General features: G+C 37.8%; 1 protein-coding gene across 2 annotated transcripts; it reads left to right on the top strand.

Annotated features, from left to right (window-relative positions):
• The first annotated feature begins 2,254 nt into the window (after positions 1 to 2,254).
• LOC148815805 (uncharacterized) lies at positions 2,255 to 11,398 on the top strand. 2 transcript variants are annotated; one of them, XM_088904878.1, is made up of 8 exons: positions 2,255 to 2,320; positions 2,842 to 3,018; positions 4,682 to 4,828; positions 5,400 to 5,511; positions 5,609 to 5,745; positions 8,004 to 8,150; positions 8,790 to 8,949; positions 10,091 to 11,398. In XM_088904878.1, the coding sequence occupies exons 2-8, from the start codon at positions 2,869 to 2,871 to the stop codon at positions 10,423 to 10,425; spliced, it is 1,188 nt and encodes a 395-aa protein (XP_088761004.1). In that variant the 5' UTR covers positions 2,255 to 2,320; positions 2,842 to 2,868; the 3' UTR covers positions 10,426 to 11,398. The 2 variants fall into 2 exon arrangements, with proteins under 2 accessions (XP_088761004.1, XP_088761005.1); XM_088904879.1 differs by having other exon boundaries at positions 2,266 to 2,320; positions 2,860 to 3,018.
• The last annotated feature ends 2,118 nt before the right edge of the window (positions 11,399 to 13,516 follow it).

Raw genomic sequence — 13,516 nt, 5'->3', positions numbered from 1 at the left:
TGTCTGATAATAATACTGTCACAAATCAGAGAGGATGGGGTCAAAATAAAGATTATTCTTTCAATTTAAATTAAAAGTTCCATCCCCTAAAGTTAGGGATTACACAGCTTGTGTTTTTATTCTCCGTACAACTTGATACTAGAGTAATAATCAGGTGTAATTTTAACTAAGACTAAAGCTCATAATGATAATCAACACATTTACTGTATATAATTAAAGAAAGCTTCACAATAAACACCTGATACACTATTGCCAGATATTTAAAACTCTACACATCTGTGGGCTTCTATAGATATAGAAAACCAGAATTCTTCAGACTTCCTCTTGGCTCACATCCAGCAATTGAAAACTGACAAGCTATGGCAGAGATCCAGCTGAACTTCTCTGCATTTTAAATCCACATTAGAACTCTGCCTGGCCAAGCATTTTCAGTGCTGATGAGAATGCATGCGATTTTCACATTTCACAATCAAGAATTCGACTCTTATTCCAAATAACACTCTCTCTGTGCATGTTTATTAAAGATTGAGTTATGTTAATAAAATATTTATTTTAAAATATTGCAAATAAATACATTGTGTTTTCCCACAAGAGATGAACAAAGGCATATTGACGTGCAGTAATTCCTAAAGGTTCTCAAGACTGATCTATGGAATTATTACAAAGCTATAATAGAATTCAGGAGGAAGGTTAAGCAAAGCTCATGTCTGCAACAGATGCCCTTTCTCTTGAACTCCACGCTATAGCAAACTTCTTTCAGCACATCTTTCACAGTGATGCATGTGAAATCAGGAGGTGGGAGCCCATACCACATTATGGCACTCCAGTGGCTCATATCGCCGCACACACAGCATAGCAAATTCCACATTGCCAAGATCTGTTAACTCGGGTGGAAAGCTGCTTCCTGAACACCACAGACTAGTTGTCCAAGGTCTGTCAGATGTTGAAGTCTCTCTACTTTTTGGCCACTGGATTCCATGTCCATGCAATTCTTTGCCCTAAAGACAGCCTTGTCATTGGCTATCACATCTGCACACTGCATGAGTCCTCCCTCTGCATGGTCTCAGAATTGTAATGGCACTGAATGGAACTCCACCAGGCTTTTCTACTGCTTGATGACTCAATGTTCATCCTCTTCGGAAATAAAACATCTGGATCAGTGCTTTCTAAACAGCACCTGCCACATTTGATGACAGACACAATTCTGCTGTCTAATGAAATTCGGAACCCTGGACTTCTCCAGGAACACTCATCACTGACTCTCTTTCACTGCGAACTACAGTACATATACAGTACCATATGAAACTTTTTCTATTGTAATGATCTAATAAGAAGAACACCTGAGTGACAGAAAAACCTGAGTGACACAAGTATTATGAACTAGTTTAGCCACATTTGCAGTTCACATCCTGATTGCAATACTCAAGACATCTGAGGATTTTCTTTACCATAATGAAGGTCAGACATTAATGAAAGCATTCATACAAAGAGACAGGAGAGACCAAAGAAGGAAGAAAAAAAGAGAGAATGACAGCAATGCTAACCACTGCGGCTCCCTGATTTATTTGTGATAATAGTCATCACAACAGGAAATATCACTAAAATATTTATTGGTAGAAAATTATTTCTAAAACCAAATTTACATTTACTTGGGAAACCTTTGGAAGGCTTTAGCTCAAACTGACTTACTTTCCTTTAGATTAATTCCTGTGCTCATGGAAAGCTTCACATTGCTGTAATGTGCCCCAGTCTTACAAGAATGGAAAGGGGAAAAAAAGTCCTGTCAAATATTAAACTTAGTATTTCATTCAGAATTAAAATGTCCCACATAATGTTTTCACCAAGCACCATGTATATGACTAAAAATACAAGAAATTAATTAAAATCTCAATGCACAATTTTTATTTTATATTCTTCTGTTTCTGGTTTCCATGACTTTGATTGTTTGAATAAATCACAGTTTATAACTTTAAATGTGGGTATACTGGCTTGTTAGTGGAAATTTCACATGTATTTCCTGCTTTCCTTTCCAGAAGTTATTTCTTATGGTTTTATGCCTTATTATCAAAAGGACATTCAATTTAATCCTGTATAAATTAATGTTATAATTACACATTAGGGGGTTAATTTTTTTTTCCATTCAGAGAATTTCCATTCAGCCACACCTTGTTTCTTTATGTGGGTTGAAATTCCATCCAGCTGGTTTCCCCTGACAGACATGCCACCGTGTTCCCTTGGCTTTATAAAGTGAGCCCTCAAAGCAAAGCCAGCATCTGTCTCTTAGTCAGACTGCAAGAAAAACTTCACAAGCAGCATTCTGGTGAGACTTTTACTTTTCTTTGACCTTATTCCTATATAACCATTGTACTTGAATATACCATATATATTATACATATTTAGATTCCATTTCTACTTATTAATATTATTTAAATGAAGAGTTTTAAAGGTTTGTTTTTGGCCGTGCATATTTTGAATTTGTTCTTCTTTAACTGAAATTAAACTTCAGAACAAAGAGATTTTTTTCAATACATTGTGAAGACTGAACTTCCGGTTATTTTATATTATTTGTCATTTGTTATATACAAATAGAATTATCCTACTTTAAATTAATTTTTAATTGTAATTCAGCAACCAAATGAGTTTATTTCTTAATATTTCTCCGTATTTTGAGTCAACATACATCAGTGCTGTTTATATTCCATACTTGTACAGAAAAGTATAATGTTTAGAAATCTGATCACTTTAAGACGTAACTAGAATACATGTAGGACAGGATTTTGGTTTTCTTGTTTAGGATGCAGACATAATGTAAAACATATCAATAAGTAGTTGTTTTTTTAGGTTTGCTTTATTCAGCAGCTCCCAGAAATGGCTCAGTATGATGGTGACACATACAAAAAAGACTCGTACAAGCTGTATGAAGCTGTCGCTCAGGTTGCCAGTGACTCTCATGTCCCAAACATCGCCTACTGCACTGTGGCTGTGGTGGCTGCTCTTGGCAAGTTGAACCTGCTCAGGGTAAGAAATTCATTCGTTTTCCAGCTTCAGTCCATTTAAGAAGCTGGAGCTGAACACATCCTACTGTTCTAGATTGTCCCTGAACTATCATTACTGTATAAACAGTGATGAATGAGGTAATGGGCTCAAGTAAAAAAATGCCTCATCAAGATCATTAAATGCTGCTTAATCCCACAGCTAAGTAAAGTATGATTCACTTTGGCCGAAAATACCATGTGGCCTCAGTGCTGTTCCAAACAGAAAACAAATATGGCACACTCCCCCTAATCATATGAAGCAGCTTTGAAAAATATAATGTCAGAAATCACATTACCTTTCAAACACTAAAAAAACAAGAAGAGCACTGAAAACTGAAGACCAAGAGTGACTATAATCTCAGGGGATCTTTGCTTTGAGGAATGTTGCTGTCCCGGTGAGAATGAATATTTTGCTCTGCACTGACATGACGTTTTTCAAATGCATGTGAAAGTGTCAGACATTAAATCACTCTGTTTTAGCCCTCTTTTAAAATCTGCTGCTTAATTTTAGTCAAAAAGGTTTGGTGCAAATGTTTCTGTCACTGCTATTGGTAAAGATTATGTCTTAATCTAGAGCCACTCCAGCGTCTGCCCTGTTTCCTCACATCTTTTCATGATTTGGTTCTCCTACTGTTCATCCAGCAGCTGGATCTGAACATGGCTTCACTGACTGTTTGTGCCCATCCCTTGGGTGACATTGGAGTGTTTAATGCAGTGCTCATGGGCTGGAGAAACTCTTAAAATGCATAGCTGCCAATGACCAAGAACAGATTGGCCATCCAAAAGCTTTTCCTGGTAAGGGTGACAGGAGCCTGGAGTCTAACCCATACATTCTGGGTGAAAGGCAGGACGGAGAGCACATGACAGCTCTCTCCCAGGGAGGGTCAGTCAAAACAGTCAAACTTAACCAGCCTGTCTCTGGGACATGGAAACAAACCCCGGCACCTGGAGAAAGCCCATATGAACATGGGGAGAACATGAGGAGAACAGAATTCGCATAGAAGGTGCCTCCGCCCAGAATCAGTCCCAGGACCCAACAGCTGAGATACAGCAGCAAGACCCTACTTGCTACTACCACGTGGCTTCAATGATTAATTTAGCTGCTTTATTAATAAAATCATGAAAACCAGATGAAACCCCATGATATTCAAGGACAAGAAGAATTCCCATTTCTCTCTATGCTCCAGTAGACCCCAACACTGCAGCAGTTAAAAAGAGGGTTTCCATTTATTCTGTCTAGTTCACATATAATAAACACATATAATATATAATATAATAAACGCATATAATAATCCTATTTATTTCACAGTTATATTAAAGCTTTCTGTCTATCTGAGCAGTCTGAACTGGAATATGGAACAATTTACGTATCCTGGAGCTGTGTTTGTTAGGTCAGTATAAGATTAATGAAATCCATAATGGGTCAGATTACAGCACCTACCCTTCTTAATTCCATAATTCTTAATCACTTGTTATAAACATTCAGTAGATGACTGATCACACGTTTTTATTTTAATTAATATTCTTTAAACCATTTAAACATGGTCTTGCTGGAGACCCTAGAAACCATGGATCTCAATGTTTTTCTTTTAAAAGGACATTTTAGAATGGGAATATTAATTAAAATGTCTATTTTTCTCTTTAAGTGGGATGTGAAATCCACAAGGTGTAAAGAAATGGGAAATAAAGCCAACCGTTTTGACTTTGCCTTCAAAACGGCTATCAAAGACAGCAAGGTGGACATCAAAAAGGCAGAATTCCAGTGTTACGATGAGAATTTCCAACCATCAAGTGTACGCAAGTTGCATTATTCTTTTAAAGACTTTTCTAACATCCAACATGATTGGATATAGGATTTGTCAAAAAGTGCAACAACATTAATAACTTTCTAAACAAAACAGAATTAATACAAACGTTCTCAGATGATGTGTCTGAGTTTATTGTTTTCAAGGGAAGATGTTTGATTAAATGATGGGACCTAAGACTAATTCTTGCTTCATATGATTTACATTAGCTCTAAAGTCATACAGTGCAACATTACATTTCTCTCAACCTTTTAGCATATACATACGTATAACATTTTAACTAAATCAAGACAAGAAGTCAGGGTCTTATTTTGAAGAGCATCCCATTCAATCTAACACATACCTGGGAATGCACTTCATTTGGAAAGGAAACTTTGTGTATTCGGATCATAATCTTACAAATTACTTTGTGGAAGACTGGATTCAATAATGCCCTTCTCCTAAAACTCCAATATTCCAGTACTTTGTTTTTTTGTTTTTGGTTTTGTACCTCATTTTTCTGCTCACACATACAGTAGAAAATAATATAATTACCTCTATTTGTTCTTTGTTACCTCAGGGTTACAAGAATCTACTGAAGCAGCAGAATATTGACCTCATACCTTTGAAGTTTGATGACCCAGTGAAGACAGCAGAGCTTATTAATATAATGGTGAAAGAGAGGACAAAGGGTAAATTCTGAGATGTTTCTCCTCAAGGCTTCTTGACATGTATTATATCTTCAGACAAAAACATAAGAAGCAATAACTGTTTATTACACATTTCCAGGGGCAATTGAACAAGCTGTGACTCCCCGCAATATTGAAGAGAGTTTTTTGATCACTGTTGCCGGAGTTTGCATGAAGACAGCCTGGGATTTTCCACTACAAGATTCATCACTGCAGAAATTTCATACAACAGAGAGGGTATGATTACTTACTTTTAACTAATTACTGCATTGTCATAATTAGTATTTAATCAAAGAAAATTGCATAATTATTTTCACTGCTCTGTATTAGCTCATGAAATCTTTTGCACATCTAATTGAAATAAGAGGTGTTGTAATTATTAGGGTTTTTTTTCTTCCGTATTGAAAATATCTTGGATCCTCTGTGAGATTACTATTAGCTCCCACAGATACCAAGCATTTTGAAAAAAACAAACAAACATTTATTTATTAATTAAACATATTAATTTATATTACTTCTCATACATGAAGAGTGAGTTAAATGAAAACATATTGTCTCCCTAGTTTCAAGCAGCACTATAGAACAAGATAACTAGCATGGCCATCTCATATCAAAATTACAACATATTCATATAGCTGTCAAACTTATATCTTAGCCTTAGACTTTGAAATCCATTAAAAAGTATAGATGTTAAATTAAAGGTCAGGCTTTGTCCCTGACCTCTACAAGCGATACATTGATGACTGCTTCGGTGCCGCCACATGCTCTAAGGACCAGCTCGAGCACTTTCTGCATCGCTTCACCAACTTCCACCCGTCCCTCAAATATAAAGGTAACATATCTTCCACTACTCTTCCGTTTCTAGACCTCAACTTCTCCATTAACTACCCTCGACTCTCTACTTTGGTCTATTACAAACCCACTGATTCACACAACTATGTCCTGTATAGCTCATTTCACCCCAAACACACTAAAAACCCTCGCTTTTTCATAGTTCCTTCGGCCACGATGACATCGATTTCCAGAACCAAGCCCTCAAAATGTACTCTTTTTTCATCAACAGAGGATACCCTAGGAGTGTTATTGACAGGGCCCTTGCCCAAGCCAAAACCACCCTTCGGACCATCAACTTGAGCAGGAACTCCCTCCATAACAACCGCATTCCTTTGGTGCTTCCCCACCAGCCCAACACACTTTCTATCCCCAGGACTATTAACAACTTTTCCATCCTACAGGATAATCCCTCCATTGGGGCCCTCTTTTCTGACCGCCCCATCATCTCATATCGCTGACCATCTAATCTCATAACCTTCTTGGTCACAGCTCCCTTGACCACCTCAGCAACCATCCACACCAGGCACTTTCCCCTGCAACAGAACCTCTCTGCATCACCTGCAAGCACATGTCTAACACCACACTCATTCAAGGCCTCTCAGGGCAATTCTGGATCACTCAGAAGACATCTTGTACCTCAAGCAACCTTATTTACTGTATCTCTCGCAGTAAATGCCCAGCCATCTACAGTACATTGGGAAAAAAGGAAGGAGACTCAGAGACTGCTTCAGAGAACATGTTAGGGCTATGAAGATTAAATATTTCTCCAAGCCCATTGTTTCTCACTTCACCTCTGATGGCCATGATCACACTTTATCTCTCCGTCTGTGTTCTCAAAGATGGTTTTCTTAACTCCCACATTAGAAAGACTACAGAAACTAAAATTATCCTGCAGGTAGAATCACATCTTCCCCCTTCTCTCACTGACAGACTAATTTTCTTCTAAATTCTCTCTACTCATTGTTGGTTTCATTTCACACCTCCCTTCACCTATCCTGACTTCACACTACCTGATTAGCCACTCTGTCCCCTGCTCCTGCCTCCCGCCTCCCACCCCTCCTCTCTGCCAGTTTTTGTTCTACCACTACATTACCTTTGCTTACTGCCCTGTCTTTCTTACACCTGAAGAAGGCTCCACGGCTGAAACGTTGTGTTTTCTTTTTTTTTCTTTTCAGCATGGAATAAACCTATTACTTGTTCCTTTGCAGCCTATGCATGCTGACGCTGCTACCCACCTGCTGTTAAATTAATACATTCAGTTTGTGTTGTTTGTTAACTTCACACACAGATATGGTTATATAATGCAGTATGGTCTTAACTGTCTTGTTCATACCCTGCCTGTCTCTGAACGCTTCTCCCCTAGTCAAGAAGTTGCCAATATAGCAGTACTGGGAATTCAACAGGGGTACAGCAGGGAATCTTTCCCAGGAATTATTTTTATTACATACTAACAATATACTGAAAGACTATGTTTGTGACTTCTTAAAAACCTGATTAAAGACATAAACTGTAATGTAGCTTTATTAATATAATTTTGTCTTACTGTTGTTTTCACTGTCAGGTACTCATTAAGGTACTGTGTTTTCCCTTGTATTGTGTCCACTGCTATATACTGCTTTCAGTTTTGAAAATGGCTATACCTTATTATTCCATTTAAATAGGAATATAAAAAGAATATGATGAAAGGCACAGGCTTGTTTCGAACCAAGAAGATTAAAATCGCTGGCTGTGCTGTCACAGCCCTGGGACTGCCATTAAATAGAGATGCGCTTGGATTCTACATTTTGATGCCTGATGTTGCCAACCAGGTAGGGTCCTGCCCTTCTAATAATAAAGACACACTTTGTTCCTCTAAACTTAATACTGATGAAGTTGGGAGACATGGAATGTAATACCCTTATTGCATTTCATCTACATACATAATATATGATGCATGATATAAATAAACATCCAATATTTTACCAATGCTTCATATTCTATGAAATAATTCATCAGTCTGCAACTGTTAATTACAGGAGTGACACTGTGTTCAGTAGCAATCATATACAATATGTCCACTGTAGTCTCCAGGAGGAGATCATTTGATCCATCTGATTTTGGTGCCAATGTTTCTGATTTTCATTCATCCTGCATCATTAGTAAGATCCAACTGTGTCTCAAAGTCTCTTTCCTTTTTGTATTTAGTGTTAAAGGATTAACATTGTCACATCACTGAGGACAGATAGGGACATTATGTATTGTAATTTCAAACAATGCTTATATTTAAAGAATTCTAATTGGATTTGGTTTCACATAAATCAATTATACTCCTAAGCATTTTGTGGTTTGTCAAATAAAGATTTGCTATTCAAAACATGTACCTGCAAATTTTTGTATATGACCACCATTTTGAAATCTATATATTTTCAGTGTCCCCAGATACTATGTCGTACATTTAATTTTTTTAGCTGCAAGTCTTGGATAAGAACCTGCATGAAATCAATCTGGAAGAGATCCTGAAAGAGACTGTGCAAACGATGGACGTCATAATGCCAGCCTTCATCACTGGGACAGATTTTGTGTGTCCACTGACTACTACTCACATAGACCCTGGGAAAACTTTTTCTCGTAAGTTATCAGAGCAACATCATAGTCTAATGCCTTTTAAGACCTTAGCACCCTTTGCCTCACTGAGCATGTAATACCTAATACCACCATTACTGAACTCTAAGGAGGTCAAATGGTCACGTAAGAACATAAGAATGGAAACAACAGGCCATTTGGCTCATGTAGCCTGTTTGATACTTGGTAGTTTATTGATCTATGGATCCCGTCCAGCTATTTTGGAAGCATGTCGGCTTTAATAACAAGGCTGGGCAGCTTGTTCCAGGCTCCCATCTTTAATTTATTATTTAATTTAACAGTGTGGGAGTGGGAGAGCTCGTAAAAGTCAATGCCCCATTTGAGGGGGCAGAGGCACCGGTGTGAGGCTAGCGAAAAACAAAAAAAAGAAAAGGTCTGGATTATTCCTATCCAACCGGGTCCAGTCTGGGGGAAAAAAGAAAGCTGAAAGCAAAAGAAAATTCAGCCTGTCCTGGTGAGTCATCACAGCGGGACGGGAGAAAAGAAAAAGAAGCAAAAATGTGGCCTTGAGACTACCTCCACAAACCCCTCTGGGACTGTCGTATTCTCCCCTTATGGGATTATCAAGACTCCACAGCTGCAGCTCATCCTAAATTTGCCAGGGCACCTATGGTTGCTAAGGCAATGCGTCACCCTTAATCCAGGTCTCCGCCTCCACGCTGAACACACCCCCGCGTTGCAGCACAAAAGGAACACCAACATTTTTGTTATGGTGATACTGGCAAAAATAATCTTTGTAAGATCAACATGTGTTCCAGGAAGCTTCACCAGCTGTGTGAGAGTGAGTTTATATGAAGACAACCGTGTTGGGAAAACTGTGACACAAAAGCAGTAAACTGCTGAGCAAAGGGTGGTGGAATGAGCACATTCCTATAAACAACAGCTATTAAGCAATTTGCCTGCTTCGAGTAGACTGTGGATTACATGTGTATTGTAGTGTGCTTCAGATCCGGTATCCGGGGTCTTATTTCTCTCTGTTTCAAACTGCTAGGAGGCATCTGTGACATAATTCAGTTGTTTCAGTTGCCTTCTAACGTCCTATTTGTGCAGCATGCATAGTTCATGAAAGATAGAGAAGAATGACGTGAATTATGCATTTAATTTATATTCATTTTTGTTTTCTCAGCGCCCCCTGATCCAAAGTATAAGCCAAAAGTTACAACATGTGCCTCAATAACTGTTGCAGCTTCTGGAATATTTTGTGAATCTGTATCAGTGGCTGGAAATATTACCATAGATCCAATGATAAGGGGAGGTGCAGTTCGAGCAAAGAAAGAAGAGAGCCTGCATCCCTGCATCATAATCGACCGTCCATTTGTTTTCATACTGGCTGTGAACAGAGTCCCTCTGGAACAGGGGTCCAATGTTATTCCCTTTTTCATTGGTCGCTATGAAGATCCTACAAAAGAGATCGATCCAGCGAGCCTTGTTGTTCCACTGGATGACAGCCTATTGGAATAAGGGAATCCTGGTTGATTCCATGTTCTATCTATTCAGTTACAGAAGTAATAGAAACCAATATTGACCTAAATAGTCTTAAAATGTTCTTCTATACTGTAATTCCAGTCTACACTGCTGAAAAAATGTCTGTGCATCCTCATTATGGTTATGGGAATTATAATTTCTTATGAGGAAATATTTTTTTTTTCAAATAACTAGAAGGTTTTGCAAATGCAATGTTTTTTTATGATCTCATGGTGTAAGAAGTAAAAAAAATGAATAATTAAGAACCAGTGCAGGTGAAATAATAAGTGAATCCCCAGATGACTTAGAATTATTGGGATGGTAATAAAGAATTTAAAAAATATTGAAATAAAATCTACTTTAAGTGAATCAGCTCGTCATAGTCAATGTAGTTTTACATTAGTGTTGAAATATACCCTTCTTTCATCCATTTATCATTTACAATAGAGCAATTTCACCAGAGTTTAAAATGTATTATAAACCATTTTTACCTCAAAAGTTTACAAATACACATTGTGACAAGAAAACCAAGAATAGCATTGCATTAAAGGGACTGCACCATTCACAGATTTAAGCAGTTTTTATAATTTGTTCTCTTATCACAGAAACAGGGTGAAGGTTTATATGTGTTGTACCATGTAATACACATCTTGTGATTTAATTAAATAATACTGGATATATTGTTTTCCAAGCATTTGCTGTGAATAAAAGTTATACCAATGTAATCCATGAAAAAAATACTGTTTGGAAACAGCATCAGTTATTGGTGTTCACTGTTTTTCTCTTGAAAGTGAAGAGATAAGAACATTTATGTTTTCTTCTCTAATATTAATCATACATTTAGCTTTTATTAGATTTTAAATGGGGAGGGTTGATGTTTTATAATGGGCTCATTTTATTCAAGGGTTTTTTGTTCATTCTGTGCCTTTCTTCTGAACTGCAAATTAAAAGCCATTTGCTACACTGAAAACCAAACCTTTCTTTTCATTCAATTGCTATGTTTATTGCTTTTTTCTTATTTTATTTTAAACATGAGAATTGACTGAAAAAAAATCTAAACAAAACCCCTTCCCCCAGTCTCAGCACATTCTGAGGTCAGGTTTCGTAGTGTCCAGCCAGCCAGATTGACAGCATTTGTGTTGTTGTAAGTGAGTAGTTGTCAGTAATTTTTTAAGAAGCATGGTAATTGCAAGAAATAATTAATAAAAGCACAGCCTGTCTGTGGTAACCAGTTTCAAGGTGTTTTACCCAGCATTTCCAGTTCTTTCTCAATGTCCATACTGTGCCAGACACATGGAAGTTATCTATGGTTGTACCTATCCCAAAAAGCCAGGGGCTATATCATTCAAAGATTGTACACCTGTGGCTCTTACCTCTCTTTTAGCCAAATTTATGGAAAGAGTTGTAAGTAACCACCTTTTGCCATCAGTAATTTATGTCTTGGATCCACTACGATTTTCTTACAGAGCACGCAGGGGGACAGAGGACACATTCCATAGCCAAGCTCCTTCAACACTCAAATTATTTTGTACGAGCTCTCTTCGTTGATTTAATCTCTGCCTTTAACAACCATGCAAATTCATACTCTTTTACAACGTCATAGTGACTTGAATTTGAATGAGAATGTCAATGATTTCCTTATAGTTCAACCTCAGAAAGTCCATATGAATGGTGTACTCTCAGATGAACTAGTTTTAAATACAGGTGCTCCCCAGGGTTGTGTATTGTGACCTCTTCTGTTCTCAATATATACTAATGGGATGCAGATTCAGAGTAGCACAGCCAGTCTGATTAAATATGCAGATGACATGGTTCTTGTGGGACTCTGTTTAAAGGACCAACCTCTGGGTGAGCAACCTTACTTTAAAAACATCATCCTTGAAAACCAGTGCTAATCCAGTGCATTGGAAACAAATGTGACCAAGACTAAAAACCTTACAATAGTACAAGAGCAAACAATAGTACTCAATGGTCTGTCTTTAGAGGTTGTGGAGAGTTTAATATATCTGGAACACATATCAGAGGCTTAGTTATACTGAGAATATAGAAACCATTTTTAAGAAAGCAAATCAGACACTGTTTTTAATTCAAAGACTCAAGAACTTTATTGTTAGTCAAAATGTCCTAGAGATGCCATATAAAAGCCTTGTTGAGAGCATCTTGACATTTAACATGACAGTTTGGTTTGGAAACCTGGGGTTGAAAAGCAAAACCAACCTGGATTGTGAAAATGGCATGAAAAATAATTGGGAAAACAGCAACCCCAGCTCTGCGATTTATATCATAATACAGTTCAGAATGGCCAGGAACATCACAGCTGATTCCACACATCCACTCCATTCTCAATTCATAATATTCCCATCAGGAAGACGGTATAGGGGACCCAATTCACATTTAAATATTTTTAAGAAATCCTTTGTCCCCCTTCCAATAAAATTACTTGTACACTAGAATATTGTGTACAATTTCAGGCATCATGTTATACAAAATATATTACTGTTTTGTAGTCAGTCCAGAAAAGAGCATCCGAATACATTCTAGGGCTTAAGGCAGTTGTTCTCAACCTTTTTATCAACTGGTCCACAACCATGACTAAAAGCAAGTCTCGTCGGCCGCATATATTAATTACTACTAGGCCTATCTTATCTGCGTGCATAATAGCTATTAACCATGGGTATGTATATATACAGTATAGAGAGAGAGGGTGGAAAAGTTATGGTGTAGTGCACAAGGTTTCTTGAGAAACAGGACATTTTTGGGGCACCTTTGCTTGCACAGCTGATGAAGGACTTCCTCTCGAAACATCCTGTTTCTCAAGCAACCTTGTGCACTACACCACTTTTCCAACCTCTACATTTCAGTTACTGAAATGTAGAGTTACTCCCTGGATTTTCTTATATATTGTAACGCTTACGGCCGACAGACACTGTGTAAGAGCCGGCGTACCAGAGCAGGTGACGTCACCGCCCTTCCCTGTGATAGCAGGACTACAGCTACTGGGCTGTAGGGAGATCTCTCTTTAGCTCACGGGGTTGGGTCGCTGCAGAGAGACGCGGAAGTCCCGGGTTCGAGCCACCTATACTTTGGG

This window comes from Atractosteus spatula, chromosome 24 (assembly GCF_055471065.1).
Source record: "Atractosteus spatula isolate fAtrSpa1 chromosome 24, fAtrSpa1.hap1, whole genome shotgun sequence".
NCBI classification, from domain to species: domain Eukaryota; kingdom Metazoa; phylum Chordata; class Actinopteri; order Semionotiformes; family Lepisosteidae; genus Atractosteus; species Atractosteus spatula.
Note: the sequence above shows the minus strand (reverse complement) of the source record. Positions and strands in the feature narration are given on the sequence as shown.

Coding starts and splice junctions, on each gene's coding strand:
- LOC148815805 (XM_088904878.1), top strand. CDS start 2,869: ATGGCTCAGTATGATGGTGACACATACAAAAAAGACTCGTACAAGCTG. Junction 4,829..5,399: donor AGAATTTCCAACCATCAAGT/GTACGCAAGTTG, acceptor TTGTTACCTCAG/GGTTACAAGAATCTACTGAA. Junction 8,950..10,090: donor CCCTGGGAAAACTTTTTCTC/GTAAGTTATCAG, acceptor TTGTTTTCTCAG/CGCCCCCTGATCCAAAGTAT.